Source organism: Salvelinus alpinus, chromosome 25, assembly GCF_045679555.1.
Source record: "Salvelinus alpinus chromosome 25, SLU_Salpinus.1, whole genome shotgun sequence".
Taxonomy (NCBI): Eukaryota; Metazoa; Chordata; class Actinopteri; order Salmoniformes; family Salmonidae; genus Salvelinus; species Salvelinus alpinus.
Genome location: NC_092110.1, coordinates 4451177 through 4466650, shown reverse-complemented (window position 1 = coordinate 4466650; position 15474 = coordinate 4451177). Strand labels below are relative to the sequence as shown.

At 45.1% G+C, this 15474-nt stretch overlaps 1 protein-coding gene across 3 annotated transcripts in view; it reads right to left on the bottom strand.

Moving 5' to 3' along the window:
* Positions 1-1141: 1141 nt before the first annotated feature.
* Positions 1142-15474, bottom strand: part of rps6ka5 (ribosomal protein S6 kinase, polypeptide 5) — a 41223-nt gene continuing 26890 nt past the window's right edge. For all 3 annotated transcript variants that reach the window (XM_071365350.1, XM_071365352.1, XM_071365353.1), the window contains 5 exons: positions 14842-15012; positions 10740-10931; positions 8114-8273; positions 7336-7502; positions 1142-7021 (listed from right to left, as the gene is read on the bottom strand). In XM_071365350.1, the coding sequence (XP_071221451.1) occupies positions 6572-7021; positions 7336-7502; positions 8114-8273; positions 10740-10931; positions 14842-15012 (1140 nt within the window). In that variant the 3' untranslated portion in view covers positions 1142-6571. The remainder of the gene's footprint in view (positions 7022-7335; positions 7503-8113; positions 8274-10739; positions 10932-14841; positions 15013-15474) is intronic.

Below are 15474 nucleotides of genomic sequence, written 5' to 3'. Positions count from 1 at the left end.
AGCGGCCCTCCATCTAAAGCTGCTTCACTGGTGGCCCCCAGGAATGCAGAACATCGCTTTGGGAACAGGACAAGGAAAGGGGGTCCGGGTGGGGTGAGAGTAGAAAGGGGGGTTGGCAAGAGAGAATAGAAACAGCCCCATCATCATCATCATGCTGGGCCAGGGCAAGCCAGTCAAAACTGGAGGGCAACAAAAGGAAATGGCATCCAGGGTCCCAGTCTCTCTCCAGGATCCAAAGCCACTTCACTTCACCCCTCTCCAGTCAAATCCCACCTACCACACACACACACCACCACCACCATAACCCACCCCAAAGCACTCTATCATACGGCTGCCCCAGTCATATCCCCCCCCCCCCCCCAAGACAGTCCTGCCCCCCTTGGATACCTCCCAACCCCTACCCTCTCCAACAGTCCTGCCCCTTCAAAAACACAAGACTCCCTGTTCCGTCTGCTTCTCTTTCGGTCTCCCTCACTCGCCGCATCAGTTGCAAAAGGGCAAACATCTTACGAAAGCGACTTCATTAAATTAGGTTTACCTTTATTGAACAAGGGCTGACAACTAAGTGCTGTAAAAAAAAAGTTAAAAGTTATCACATAAAAGTTATATATTGCAAGCACAGTGCGCTGGTGCTTCTTTCCTTGAATATCACGTCAACATTTCAGTCAGACACAACTGAAGCAACCCTCCGATGTGTGACTGCATTTCATTTACTTGGTAGTAGAATGATGCTGCCATACATTCCCCCTGGGAATACCACGACTGACACAGCCATGACAACTCACATAACACTGGCTGGGAATACCACTGACAGAGCCACAGACACTGAGCCCCCTCTGCTGTCCAGATACTGAACAGTAACTATTGGTAGGAAAATACAGTTTATAAAATATGGACTCCACCATGCTTAGCTTTGAGGTACTGAGAATGTGAAACAATCTCTACTAAACCAAGTCGCTATGAAGTAATTAAATAATCATAGACATCAATTCCTTTTAATATTAAATCTCTGCCAAATTAGTTAATTCATGGTACAGCCAGATATAGCTGTCTATTACCAAAACATTCGTACCACAAGACTTGAACTTAGATATTTTACAGTATTACATTATTTTCTATATAAAATAAACAAAAACCTTAATGCCCTTCACTTTTTTTTTAATAAACATTATTTATTTAAACAGATATATTAAACAAACCACAAACAAGCAATACCAACAGGATTGGTTTACAAAACAAAACACACACTCCCTTCCAATGATAATATGCGAGTTGATTCAACTCGTTCTCACCCAAAACAATGTAATACAAGGGCCACACACACAAACGTTAACCTTATTTTCCTGACAAACAAAACACAGTAGAAATCACATCAAAATTCATCGTTTGAAACAGCTTAAAAAAAAAATCCTCTCATTACTATTCAATGTCATTCTCCCTCTGTAAAAGTTCCCATTTCAAGACAACCCACTGCATTGGATACATGCATTTCAATTATATTTTTTAAAAGTCATACCGTTTAGAATCTTATGGCATAGCATAATTACAGTATTTACAGCATTAGGACACAAAGAAAAATACGATTATTATTTGAGTTATTTCTTAAATGTACACGTATCTCCCTAACTTCTATGACTCTTAACGCAAATACAATTTCTAGCCCAGCTAGATAACAAAACAAAATGAACATATTTGATATAATAGCTATGAAATAACTTCTTCCAAATATTTTCTTAAAGCCTTTTTCTATGGATAAATATAAAATATATAGTCGCTAATGTTGCACAGTGAGTGGATAATGAGCTACAGAGAAAATAATTAGGACGGTCCCTCAGTACCAGTTCATTAGAGCCAGGAGCTGGTCAACGCTGCCCTCTTGTGGCTGCCGCTGGACATGGCACTCCGTAGTTTTATGACCTTTGCTTAACTTAATTTACTATTTTTACTTTCAAATAAAAATACAAAAATGATTTACATTTTAATTTGATAGACAACACAAATTTAAATAAACATGTTATATGATGCTAAAGCTATTCAAATCAATGCACAGGTGTTGTTTTCATGATTCCTCGTTCTTGAAGTAAGAAAATGTCCCTTGTAAACTTCAGAATTAGAACAGCCACTGGAAATCTATTCTCTTATAAAACTCGTGATCAAACCAAATCACATAAACATCTCAGTAGAACAAATTCTTTTCTAATTTAGGATGCATGTAAGATTCATCTATTTTAACGGGACTAAAATAATAGGAACTGATTCACAGCGAACAACAGCGCATATACACACACACCATCATTTTACATGGATAGACAATATTGAAAAAGACCCAGAACCCCGCTATGTGCTTCAGTTCATAACATAATGCCGTATCGAAGAACATCCATGGTTTGGCTGGCCTGCACACCTGAATGATGGGGTATTAAGTGACCAAACCATATACTGCATGTCAAATGGACCAAACACACAGGTATTGTTTTCACAGTGATGGCTAGGCTACGTATGCCCTTGCAGTAACTAAAGGGGTAAGCAGTAGTGTCATTAATTACGTCGACTGATGTTCCGTTCCAAATGGAGGACAATTACCTACCGTGAACAAACCATAAATTGAATTTCTCCAACAACCAAAAAACACGGTAAAAAAAAAACTATCAAAAGTGCAAAGGTCGATCAAATTAAAGCTGATTTGCATGTTAGAAGGTTGGATATTTAGGATATAGCCTATTGAAAGGACCCACCGCTACAGTACTATTCAGGAAGACAAGCTCCAGAGAACCATGCCCAAGACAATGTGGGATGTGTCCGTCTGTACCACCAATAGTATTGAATGTAGTGGTGGGAGAGAACCAATGGGCAGTGCCTCAGCCCTCAGAGCTGAGCAGGCACAGGACTCACCTGGCAACAGGAACCAGACAAGTGGGGGTCGAGCGCGTTTCCAAATAGCATAGCTAGGAGTGAGGATGCACATTACAAATTAAATTGGGAACAAAATAATTTGGGCGGCACACAAACAAGTGTGAAGATGTTAATAAAAAAGACAAGTCAGCTTGGAGCGAGTCTGACCTAAAATGACACGAAACCGTACGAGAGAGAGAGTTGAGCATGTCCCTTTCTGGAACAAACAGACCAGCACTACAGCAGATTAGACTCCCAGCTCCCAAAGGAGAGTTCAATATAGGACACACTCCTTCCTCTCCTCCCTCCCGTTCTCCTTAACATCCCCCCCCTTACCCTCTCTTCCGGTCCTCCCATCCCCTGCTTCCTCTCTTCTGTGGCTGTGCTCTCTAGTCTATTAATAGACCCAAACAACTTTAGGTTTAATGGGGCAGAAAAGAAGCAGGGAGGGAACTCATGCAGACTGAAGTCAGGAGAAGAGAAGAGCTTTTTGTACTATTTAGCTTCTAGGGTTCAGCCTTTTAGTCCATGAAACTGAGAAGTGCGTGTGTGTGTGTGTGTGTGTGTGTGTGTGTGTGTGTGTGTGTGTGTGTGTGTGTGTGTGCGTAAACAGTGTTCCCTGTTGGCATATCAAGCTATAGGTCCAGACCTTTTTTGGAGTTGACTGCATGAAATAGGGAGAGCAATAATACATGAATGGTTTCAGCATGAACTAAGTTCAAATGAAGCCCTCAACCGAAAAGCCAACTGAAAAGTCCCTGTGCCCCGTTGTCTAGAAATAAACAAGTTCTAGCCTCTGACAGTCAGACAGTGTCACACAGATATTCAGGCATGAAGTATCCTCACCAATACGATTCGGATGGGCAAACATGTCTGAGTACTTGCATAGAAAGGAAACATCACACGCAGATCTTTACAGGTTAGCTACCTAAAAGTGTGTTTCCACAGAATGCCATTTCTAAATAGTCAATGCTTTCAAACGGAAGTAGATAAAGAAAGCCGAGTAGAGGCGCTCTTCGCAAAGCAGCATGTCAAGATGTGCATCACAAGAGTTCAAACCACAGTGCGAGTCCCAAGAACGCGAACCAACCATAATCTCAGTCCTGCAACGCTATAAAACAGAGAAAGACATGATGAAAGGAGATTCATTTTATGTTCCTATAAAAATAGGAACCAGTGAACTGTTTGTAGTACTCTGAAGCAGAGCCAGACACAGTGCCAGTCAAGCTTGGACACACCTACTCATTCAAGGGTTTTTCTTTATTTGTACTATTGTCTACATTGACACTATGAAATAACACATGAAATCATATTGTAACCAAAAATACATCTTAAATCAAAATATATTTTATATTTGAGATTCTTCAAATAGCCACCCTTTGCACACTCCTGGCATTCTCTCAACCAGCTTCACCTGGAATGCTTTTCCAACAGTCTTGAAGGAGTTCACACATATGCTGAGCACTTGTTGGCTGCTTTTCCTTCACTCTGCGGTCCAACTCATCCCAAACCATCTCAATTGGGTTGAGGTCGGGGGATTGTGGAGGCCAGGTCATCTGATGCAGCACTCCATCACTCTCCTTCTTGATGAAATAGCCCTTACACAGCCTGGAGGTCATTGTCATGTTGAAACACAAATAGTCCCATTAAGCGCAAACCAGATGGGATGGCGTATCGCTGCAGAATGCTGTGGTAGCAATGCTGGTTAAGTGTGCCTTGAATTCTAAATAAATCACAGTGTCACCAGCAAAGCACCCCCACACCTCCTTCTCCGTGCTTCACAGTGGGAACCACACATGCAGAGATCATCCGTTCACCTACTCTGCGTCTCACAAAGAGACGGCGGTTGGAACAAAAAATATCAAATTTGGACTCATTTGACCAAAGGACAGATTTCTACCATTCTAATGTCCATTGCTCGTGTTTGCTGGCCCAAGCAAGTCTCTTCTTCTTATTGGTGTCCTTTAGTCGTGGTTTCTTTGCAGCAATTCGACCATGAAGGCCTGATTCACGCAGTCTCCTCTGAACTCTGTGAAACTCTGAAGAATTTATTTGGGCTGCAATTTCTGAGGCTGGTAACTCTAATGAACTTCTCATCTGCAGCAGAGGTAACTCTGGGTCTTCCATTCCTGTGTTGGTCCTCATGAGAGCCAGTTTCATCATAGCGCTTGATGGTTTTTGCAACTGCACTTGAAGAAACTTTCAAAGTTCTTGAAATTTTCCAGATTGACTGACCTTCATGTCTTAAAGTATAGTGTTATTTGAGCTGTTGTCATAATATGGACTTGGTATTTTACTAAACAGGGCTATCTTCTGTATGCCACATCTACCTTGTCACAACACAACTGATTGGCTCAAACCCATTAAGGAAAGAAATTCCACAAATTAACTTAAGGTACACCTGTTAATTGAAATGCATTCCAGGTGACTATGTCATGAAGCTGGTTAACAGAATGCCAAGAGTGTGCAAAGCTGTCATCAAGGCAAAGGGTGGCTATTTGAAGAATCTCAAATATATTTGGATTTTTGGAACACTTTTTTTGGTTACTACATCATTCCATGTGTGTTATTTCATAGTTTTGATGTCTTCACTATTATTCTATAATGTAGAAAATTGTCAAAATAAAGAAAAACACTTGAATGAGTAGGTGTTCTAAAACTTTTGACAGAGACACAGAGACAGAGACATAGAGACAGAGAATACACACACACACAAACACACACACACACACACACACACACACAGTTCTAGTCTGACACACAAGGGCAAGTGACAGCATCTAATGTAGAAACGGCAGAGGTTTTTGGCACAGTACTTGTAACTCCCCTGCCACCTTCAAGACAAGTTTATGTATATGAGGATCCTACCCTACTATTTGTAGTCCACAACAAAACACTGACTAGGCCTGAAACATAACATCAACCTGCCATTGAAACGTTTTGCAATGAGGTGAAACTGCCTCTATAGCTCAAGGGGGTCTAGATCTCAGGTTGGTGGTCTGAGCATATCTATCTATCATAAACAGTTGTGAACCAATAATAAGTTAACGAAAACAAGAAAGAATTTCGGGTCTGCATTATTGTCGTACATAAAATGCTGCAAAATATGTGCTCTGCTTTAAAAACCTAGAGGTTCATCTCAATGTGATAACCTGCAGTACTTGTAGCTTAACGCTCCATCTTTAAAGTAATGCAACACAGTATAAAAAAAACCCAGAAGAAACACAACCAGGACGACCACCTACTTTCCTGACAAACTAAGCAACAAACAAGACACGACTGAAACAGAGTTGTGGTTGTAGAGGGTTCTCTCCGCTGTCTAGCCCTGAATCCATAGGGCAGCCCTTTTCATGTGGCGTGTGTCTATTGCTAGCGATGACTGAAAGGTGGCTCCTGCTCCCGCTGCGTGCTCAGTTTGGAGGCGTGCGTGCGCCTTGCTGTCCATGCGTGTGACTGACTGCGAGCTGCCATGGAAGGAGAGCAAGAGAACGATAGAGGGCTCTCCCTGCCGTCTGTCCAGCTGTCTTTCTGACGGCGCAGTCCTTCTTTCCCCTCGCTCGCTCAGTGCATGTTTGGAGATCGACTGCATGTGACCGCACAGAAAGACTGACCTACAAATGAAGATTAGCGAATCAGCCTTGCTCAGGTTCACCTCTAATACACCGTCTGTCTCTCTCTCTCATTGTGAGAAGTGGAAGGCTGGAGGGAGCGGGCGTTCCGGGGCAGGGGCGCTGTCTGAGCCCAGGGCGAGGGGTGTCGTGACAGGGGTGGTGTTGGAGGGCTGGGGTGGAGGGTTGGGGTCTCCACCCGGCTTCACCTGCTGGGTCTGGGAGGAGGAGGAGTGGGTGTCCTGGTGGGTCTGGGAGGAGGAGGAAGAGGAGTGGGTGTCCTGGTGGGTCTGGGAGGAGGAGGAAGAGGAGTGGGTGTCCTGGTGGGTCCGGGAGGAGGAGGAAGAGGAGTGGGTGTCCTGGTGGGACTGGGAGGAGGAGGAAGAGGAGTGGGTACTCTCACCGGAGCTGCTCCTGGTCTCTGTGCTGGTGCTGGTCTTCTTCATCTTCCTCCTCTTGGCCAGCGGGGCCTTGTCCACCGTCTGCAGACGGAAACCCTCCCGCTTACACTTGTTGAACGCCTGGAGAAGCAGAACCCAATACCACAATAAAAACAACGAGAATTGCCTTGGCAGCAGCCAATGCGGGGGGTCCATAAATACAATTACAAACAAGAAATCAACAATAGTAAACTACAATAAACACACTCACGAGGCTAAAACACATTCATAAAAACACGAATGGATTTATACCCGCCATCATCCCATCCCTTTTGGAAGAACTGAAACAGAGATATTCTCAAAAACTCTCCTTGCCTCCTCTAATGCAAACCTGCCATTCACTCATCATGCCCCCCCCCCCCCCCTCCCCTCCCGATTGAATGAATAAAGCTCACGTTGAAGGTAGCCTTGACGTAGGTGTGTACGGACACGGTGGTGGAGGAGCCCAGGATGTCAGGTGTCATCAGAGGGTTGGAGGAGAGCTGGCTGTCGTCTTGGAGCCAGGCGTTGTACCTCAGACCACACATCTTGATCCGCTTGTCAGGGTCCACTGTCAGCAGCTCTACAGGTACCAAACCAACGACGGCTATTACAAGCACTACTACTGTATGCATGTCAACACAGCATCTCGGGGGGGGGGGGGGGACGACAGACCAGACCAGGGCTCTCCAACCATGTTCCAGGATAGCTATCCTCCTGTAGGTTCTCTCCGACCGCAGTTGGAACAAACCTGATTCAGCCACACGGATTCCGCTTATCAACCAGCTAACTGTTAGAATCAGGCGTGCTAGATACGGGTTGGAGTGAGAAACCTACAGGGCGGTAGCTCTCCAGGAACAAGGTTGGAGAGCCCTGGACCAGACACCTGGTGAGCATTACAGCTGGTGAGCAGCAGCACCAAAGACACGCTGAACTCTGGCTGGAGTCACACCTCCATCCAGTCGACACTGAGGTCGACTCACACATCAACTCATTTACTAATGTTTTCCCAAACTAGGGGTGAACCACAAGAAAAACACACACACAGAGTAATTATCGGGAGTCATTCAGTAAGTCGAACCAACGCAGCCTTCACCTCGTGGCAAAGCATACCTGAAGTTGACGTTATATCAACCCCCCCCCCCCCCCCTCCCCTGACCTTTCAACTCCCCCATCTCCACCTGCCATGCTCACCTTGTATAAGGTCCTTGGCCTGCTGCGAGACACTCCTCCAGGCCTCGCCCTCGAAGGAGAAGTCTCCCTGTTTAATCTTCTTCATGATCTCTTCAGCACTGGTGTGGGTCAAACTCTTCCCCTGACACTGGAACGGCACCTGGCCCGACAGCATGGTGTACTGGAACATAATCATAATAAAAGACATATTCTAAACATAATAATACATATTTTGGAATCCGACATGTGGCCCACATGATGACGTTGTGTATACATGTTGTCTACACATCTTTAAACTGTGCCTGAGCTTATTAAGTCATGTACTGGGTGTACTCTCACTGGACCTAAGCCTGATTAAGGCTGGCCTGGTTTCTAATACCTCATTAAACAGACGCATGTGTCGGTCTGTCTCTGGGGGCGTGCGCTCATCGGCTTGCTACGCTTCCAGGGCACTCTGCTATACAGAGCCTGGTCTGTCAGGAAGCGTCACATCACAGCTCTGTACACACAGCCGGCACACTACTACACGCTACCCTTAGGGGCCAACGCAGAGAGAAAGAGAGAAGGGACTGAGGCTGCACGCTTGAGAGGACATGCAGAGAAATCGCTCTTCCTCCCTCTACTCTTCTTCCTCTCTCTCGCCCCTCGTCTCGCTCTTTCCTATCTCTCTCTCTCTATCCATCCATCCGTCCCCCTCACTCACTCCACCTCCCCTCTTCATTCTTATTCTCTTCAGATGGCCATTGAATTACACTGACATTTCCGCTGGCAGGAAGCAATGCCACAGCCTCATGTGGCCACAGAAAACTCGTAAAAGCTAGTCTGCGATTCAAAAAACAAACAAAAAATCCGTTGAGGGATGGGGCTAGGGAAATTCAACTCTTCTCCAATTCATAAGCAGTGCTTTCCATGCAAAGGCTGACAGTCCATGACATCCAAGAGATCGTTTAACCATCTTTTGACGCAATACATCATTTGCTTACATTCTTCTTGTTTGTAAACAAAAGAGTAAGAAACCCTCGTATTTTGAGTTATGATCAAAATGAACAAATTAAATGACCCGCTCTGCTCTGCCTAGGCCTATGACCGGTCAAGAGTTTGTTTGTCAACCTTGGTGAACATAACTCAAGAGAAAATAGATATCACTTGCGGCGTTCCACAAGGTTCGATTTTGGGTCCGGTACTGTTCAGTTTATATACGTTACCCCTCGGTTGGGTTATCACAAAGTACGGAATTGATTTTCACTGCTACGTAGACGATACACAACTTTACATTTGTGTCACCAGAGGATTTTAGCACCACAAATAAATGATACTGTATTAGTGATTTAAATACTTGGATGGCTCACAACTCCCTCCTGCTAAATCAAGACAAGACCGAGGTACTTATTGTTGGAGCCAAAGCACACAGAGAATCTAGCCACACATTTGAATTCACGGGCAATAAAGATAAAACACCAGGTAAAAAAAAAAAAAAACGAGGTGTCATTTTAGATTCTGAACTCAATTTCGAAACACACATTAGGGATGTGACCAAAACACATTTTCCCCCCACTTGAGGAACATAGAAACGGCGGCACCGTGGCAATCTCAGGCTGATACAGAGGGACTCATTATTACAAGGCGGCGTGACTACTGTAATGCTCTGCAGTCTGGTCTTCCCAAGAAAGCCATTGGTCAACTGAAAAACATACAGAATGCTGCAGCACGGGTACTGACCAAGACCAGACAGAGAACACACATTACACCGGTTTGAAATAAGCTCTCTGCACTGGAGTTCTAGAATACATTTGAAGATTATTCTATTGGTTTGTAAATCAATCCACGTTTGTGCACCCATGTCAGACATGCTTTTAAGTTATGTACCCAGTAGGTCCTCTGGCACTGGCCTCTTAACTATCCCAAAGCCTAGGAACAAGAGGCATGGAGAGACAGCTTTTAGTTACTATGCCCCCAGCCTCTGGAATACCCAGCCAGAGAGAACCTGAGGCAGGCCGAATCAGTGGACATAATTAAGAGATCTTAAAACACATATTTTTAGCTTTGCTTTTCCTTAGGGTGCATTTGTTGTCTTTCAGTTTTTTTTTATCCTCTTATGTTTGTTGCATAGTAAAAATGTATGTTTTTATTTTCATCGTTTTTTAAAAACTGATGTTTTTCCCTGTGAAGCGCATTGCGTCTGAAATGTACAGTAAAAATAAAGCTAAGTGCTACCGGTAGATCTTGGTTTAGTGGTGAATATTGATGAGCGTCAGCAGCACAGCACACCAATGGACACAACACAACAGCAGCATGTTACCTGTTCTGAATTAAACATAGAGATGGGTATCAGACAGGCCCTAACCGCGTAACACAGGATACAGAAAACACCGGAACAGCTTCCCTTGTGAACGGCCTTGACAAAACGCCAACATAAAACTGCTGAAGCTAGAATTTGTGTAGCTGTATCAAATCAATGAAATACCAGATCTACCAGAAGTGCAGCTATTGGTACAGATAGAGGCTCAGGTTGGATTCGGAACACCCCGACATCCTCCTCAAAACCCAATTGGAGGAGACGTTCTAAGGGAAGGAACCTTGGATCTTCTCCTCCAATGTAGCTTAAGGGCATACGGATTCACACTTTCTCCATACCACCTCCACTCACCAGGATGACGCCCAGGCTCCAGAGGTCACATGACTCGTCGTAGCCGTCGTATTTGAGGATCTCCGGCGCGGCGTAGGCCAGGGTGAAACACGGCGTCTTCAGCAGCTGGTTGTCGGGGGGCTTCAGCCGGGCGAACCCAAAGTCTATGATCTTTATCTCCGAGTTCTCGCTCTCATCTGTGAACAGCAAGTTCTGAACGGGGTTTCAAGAGAGAAACATGTTTCTGTTACTGCTCCAGAGACTATTTGAATGCATAATTGCAATCTCAAATGGCACACCCGTTACCATTTCTAGTCCATTAATGACAGGAAGGATGAGATGCACCACTTTTAAAGTGCCGGCTTCAGTTCCATTTGGCCAGATGGAGAAAATAAACGTTAAAAAATAATAATATCATGCTTCATTCAAGCCTTTGATCGTTATATTCTATTCATATGCAATTAACATGTACAGCACATTTGGAAAGTATTCAGTCCCTTTCCTTTTCTCCACATCTTGTTTTGTTACAGCCTTATTCCAACATGGATTAAATAAACATTTCCCTCAATCTACACACAATACCCCATAATGACAAAGCAAAAACAGGTCATTTCTGTGTGCAAATTTATTACAAATAAAAAACAGATTACCTTATTTACATAAGTATTCAGACCCTTTGCTATGAGACACGAAATGGAGCTCAGGTGCATCCTGTTTCCATTGGTCGTCCTTGATGTTTCTACAACTTGGGAGTCCACCTGTGGTAAATTCAATTGATTTGGAAAGGCACACACACCTGTCTATAAAATGTCCCACACTTGACAGCGCATGTCAGAGCAAAAACCAAGCCATGAGGTTGAAGGAATTGTCCTCAGAACGCCAAGAAAGGATTGTGTTGAGGCACAGATCTGGGGAAGGGCAGCCCAGCCAAACTGAGCAATCTGGGGAGAAGGGCCTTGGTCAGGGAGGTGACCAAGAACCCAATGGTCACTCTGTGGAGATGGGGGAACCTTCCAGAAGGACAACCATCTCTGCAGCACTCCACCAATCAGGTCTTTATGGTACAGTGGCCAGATGGAAGCCACTCCTCAGTAAAAGGCACATGACAGCCCGCTTGGAGTTTGCTAAAAGGCACCTAAAGGACTCTGACCATGAAAAACAAGATTCTCTGGTCTGATAAAACCAAGATTAAACTCTTTGGCCTGAATGCCAAGCGTCACGTCTGGAGGAAACCTGGCCCCATCCCTACAGTGAAGCACGGCGGTGGCAGCATCATGCTTTGGGGATGTTTTTCAGGGACTGGGAGACTAGTCAGGGTTGAGGGCAAGATGAACAGAGCAAAGTACAGAGATATTCTTGATGAAGACCTGCTCCAGAGCACTCAGGACCTCAGACTGGGGCGAAGGTTCAACCTCCAACCGAACAACGACCCTAAGCACACAGCCAAGACAATGCAGGAGTGGCATCGGGTCAAGTCTCTGAATTTCCTTGAATGGCCCAGCCAGAGCCCGGAATTGAACCCAATCAAACATCTCTGGAGAGACCTGAAAATAGCTGTGCAGTGATGCTCCCCATCCAACCTGACAGAGCTTGAGAGGATCTGCAGAGAAGAATGGTTGAAACTCCCCAAATACAGGTGTGCCAAGCTTATAGCGTCATACCCAAGAAGACTCGAGGCTGTAATCGCTGCCAAAGGTGCTTCAACAAAGTACTGAGTAAAGGGTATGAATATTTATGTAAAAGTGATTTGTTTTATTATTTGTCTAAAAACCTGTTTTTGCCTTGTCATTATGGCGTATTGTGTAGATTGATGCAGGGAAAAAACGTATGGCTGTAAAGTAACAAAATGTGGACAAAGTCAAGGGGTCTGAATACTTTCTGAACACACTGTATATAGCTAGACCATACATACAGATCATCAGGATAAGTTGGGAGTGTCCCTCAAGTTCTTTACTTCCAGGGGTTCAACAGCCTTATCCCAGATCTGTTTGCGCAGCATAGCCAGCCCATAAAGATAATAAACTCAGCAAAAAAAGAAACAGACATTTTTCAGGACCCCGTCTTTCAAAGATAATTCGTAAAAATCCAAATAACTTCACAGATCTTCATTGTAAAGGGTTTGAACACTGTTTCCCATGCTTGTTCAATGAACCATAAACAATTAAATGAACATGCACCTGTGGAACGGTCATTAAGACACTAACAGCTTACAGACGGTAGGCAATTAAGGTCACAGTTATGAAAACTTAGGACACTAAAAACACCAAAGCCTTTCTACTGACTCTGAAAAACACCAAAAGAAAGATGCCCAGGGTCCCTGCTCATCTGCGTGAACGTGCCTTAGGCATTCTGCAAGGAGGCATGAGGACTGCAGATGTGGCCAGGGCAATAAATAGCAATGTTCGTACTATGAGACGCCTAAGACAGCGCTACAGGGAGACAGGACAGACAGCTGATCGTCCTCGCAATGGCAGACCACATGTAACAACACCTGCACAGGATCGGTACATTCGAACATCACACCTGCGGGACAGGTACAGGATGGCAACAACTACCCGAGTTACAACAGGAACGCACAATCCCTCCATCAGTGCTCAGAACTGTCCTCAATAGGCTGAGAGAGGCTGGACTGAGGGCTTGTAGGCCTGTTGTAAGGCAGGTCCTCACCAGACATCACCGGCAACAATGTTTCCTATGGGCACAAACCCACCGTCGCTGGACCAGACAGGACTGGCAAAAAGTCATTGACGAGTTGCGGTTTTGTCTCACCAGGGGTGATGGTTGGATTCACATTTATCGTCGAAGAATGAGCGTTGCACCGAGGCCTGTACTCTGGAGCGGGATCGATTTGGAGGTGGAGGGTCTGTCATGGTCTGGGGCGGTGTGTCACAGCATCATCGGACTGAGCTTGTTGTCATTGCAGGCAATCTCAATGCTGTGCGTTACAGGGAAGACATCCTCCTCCCTCATGTGGTACCCTTCCTGCAGGCTCATCCTGACATGAACCTTCAGCATGACAATGCCACCAGCCATACTGCTCGTTCTGTGCGTGATTTCCTGCAAGACAGGAATGTCAAGTGTTCTGCCATGGCCAGCGAAGAGCCCGGATCTCAAATCCCATTGAGTACGTCTGGGACCTGTTGGATCGGAGGGCGAGGGCTAGGGCCATTCCCCCCAGAAATGTCCGGGAACTTGCATGTGCCTTGGTGGAAGAGTGGGGTAACATCTCACAGCAAGATCTGGCAAATCTGGTGCAGTCCATGAGGAGGAGATGCACTGCGGTACTTAATGCAGCTGGTGGCCACACCAGATACTGATTTACTTTTGACCCCCCCACCTTTGTTCAGGGACACATTATTACATTTCTGTTCGTCACATATCTGTGGAACTTGTTCAGTTTATGTCTCAGTTGTTGGAATCTTGTTATGTTCAAACAAATATTTACATACCATTTAGCAGATGCTTTCATCCAAGCGACTAAACTCATGCATACATTTTACGTACAGGTGGTCGGGGGAATCAAACCCACTATCCTGGTGTAGCAAGAGTCATGCTCTACCAACTGAGCTACAGAGGACCACAGGTCTGGGAGCAGCCTAGACGGTTGAGTAGTACCAATGACAGCGTGTATAAATGGAGAAAGCCATCGATTACTTGACACCCTTCATTCCTATGTGACGACTCAATAGCGCATTGAAGCCTAATTAAGTCAGTTAAGATGGTGTCTCATGGAGACATAACATGCGCAGTTTGAGCTACACCAGGAAGTGACGTTACAGGCTAGCTCAGTTATGCCCCCTCATTGAGTAAGTCAAGGTGAAGGCCGACCGGGTTGCTGCAGGCCGCCACCAGCAACTAAAATAACCTTAATAACTTCTTCCGTGTTGCGATTTTCAAATAACCGGTTCAAGGACATACATCTGGTGTATTAGAAGCAATTATTGGTACCATGATTGTCTTCAAATTTGTATTGTATTTACACAAAGATTGGCCACGAAGATTTTTTCCATTCCCTATAATGGGGGGATCCCGTTTTCCGCTAACAATGCCTGCAGTACCGCTGTCGGCCTTGAACTGCCGCAGCTTCAATGAGAGGGGGCAGTCATTCTCTCAATAGTAGTACCTCTGGCTTGAGGTCCCTGTGCACCACTCCCACATCGTGCATGTGGCTGACGGCTGACACCAGTCTCCTCATGATGCGGCTGGCCTCCGTCTCACTGAAGTGCCTCTTCCTCCGGATCCTCTCCAGGAGCTCTCCACCGAGCAGCAGCTCCAACACCAGGTACGTATGCAGCTGGAGGGGAGAGAGAGAGAGACACGGCAAGTTACACACACACACACTTACCCATAGGGTCTCCAGAGAGAGCCGTACAGTCATGTTGACCAACGATCCATAGTTCCCATACGAACGTAAATATCCCTATTAAACTGTATTTTGTAACTTTAAAAAAAATATTGAGGTCATGCGACGTAGGAAACGTCACGCTTTATGGAAGTCATGTGATCGACTGCTCTGAGCCAAGGCTGTGGTTATACAACAGCGGAAATTGTTTGGAAAATTCAAACGGTAGAAACCCTGAATCCACGTTTCTATTTTGTATGAAACGTGTCCTAATAACAATACAGCTCTCACGGTGATGGAGAGATGAAACCAGAACAGAGTGGCTGAAGTGAAAGGATCCTGATAAAGAGACTAGAGAATAATGTGCAGCCGGGTAGAGTAGGCTTTCTCATTAGTGCTCGAAGAGGGGAACAA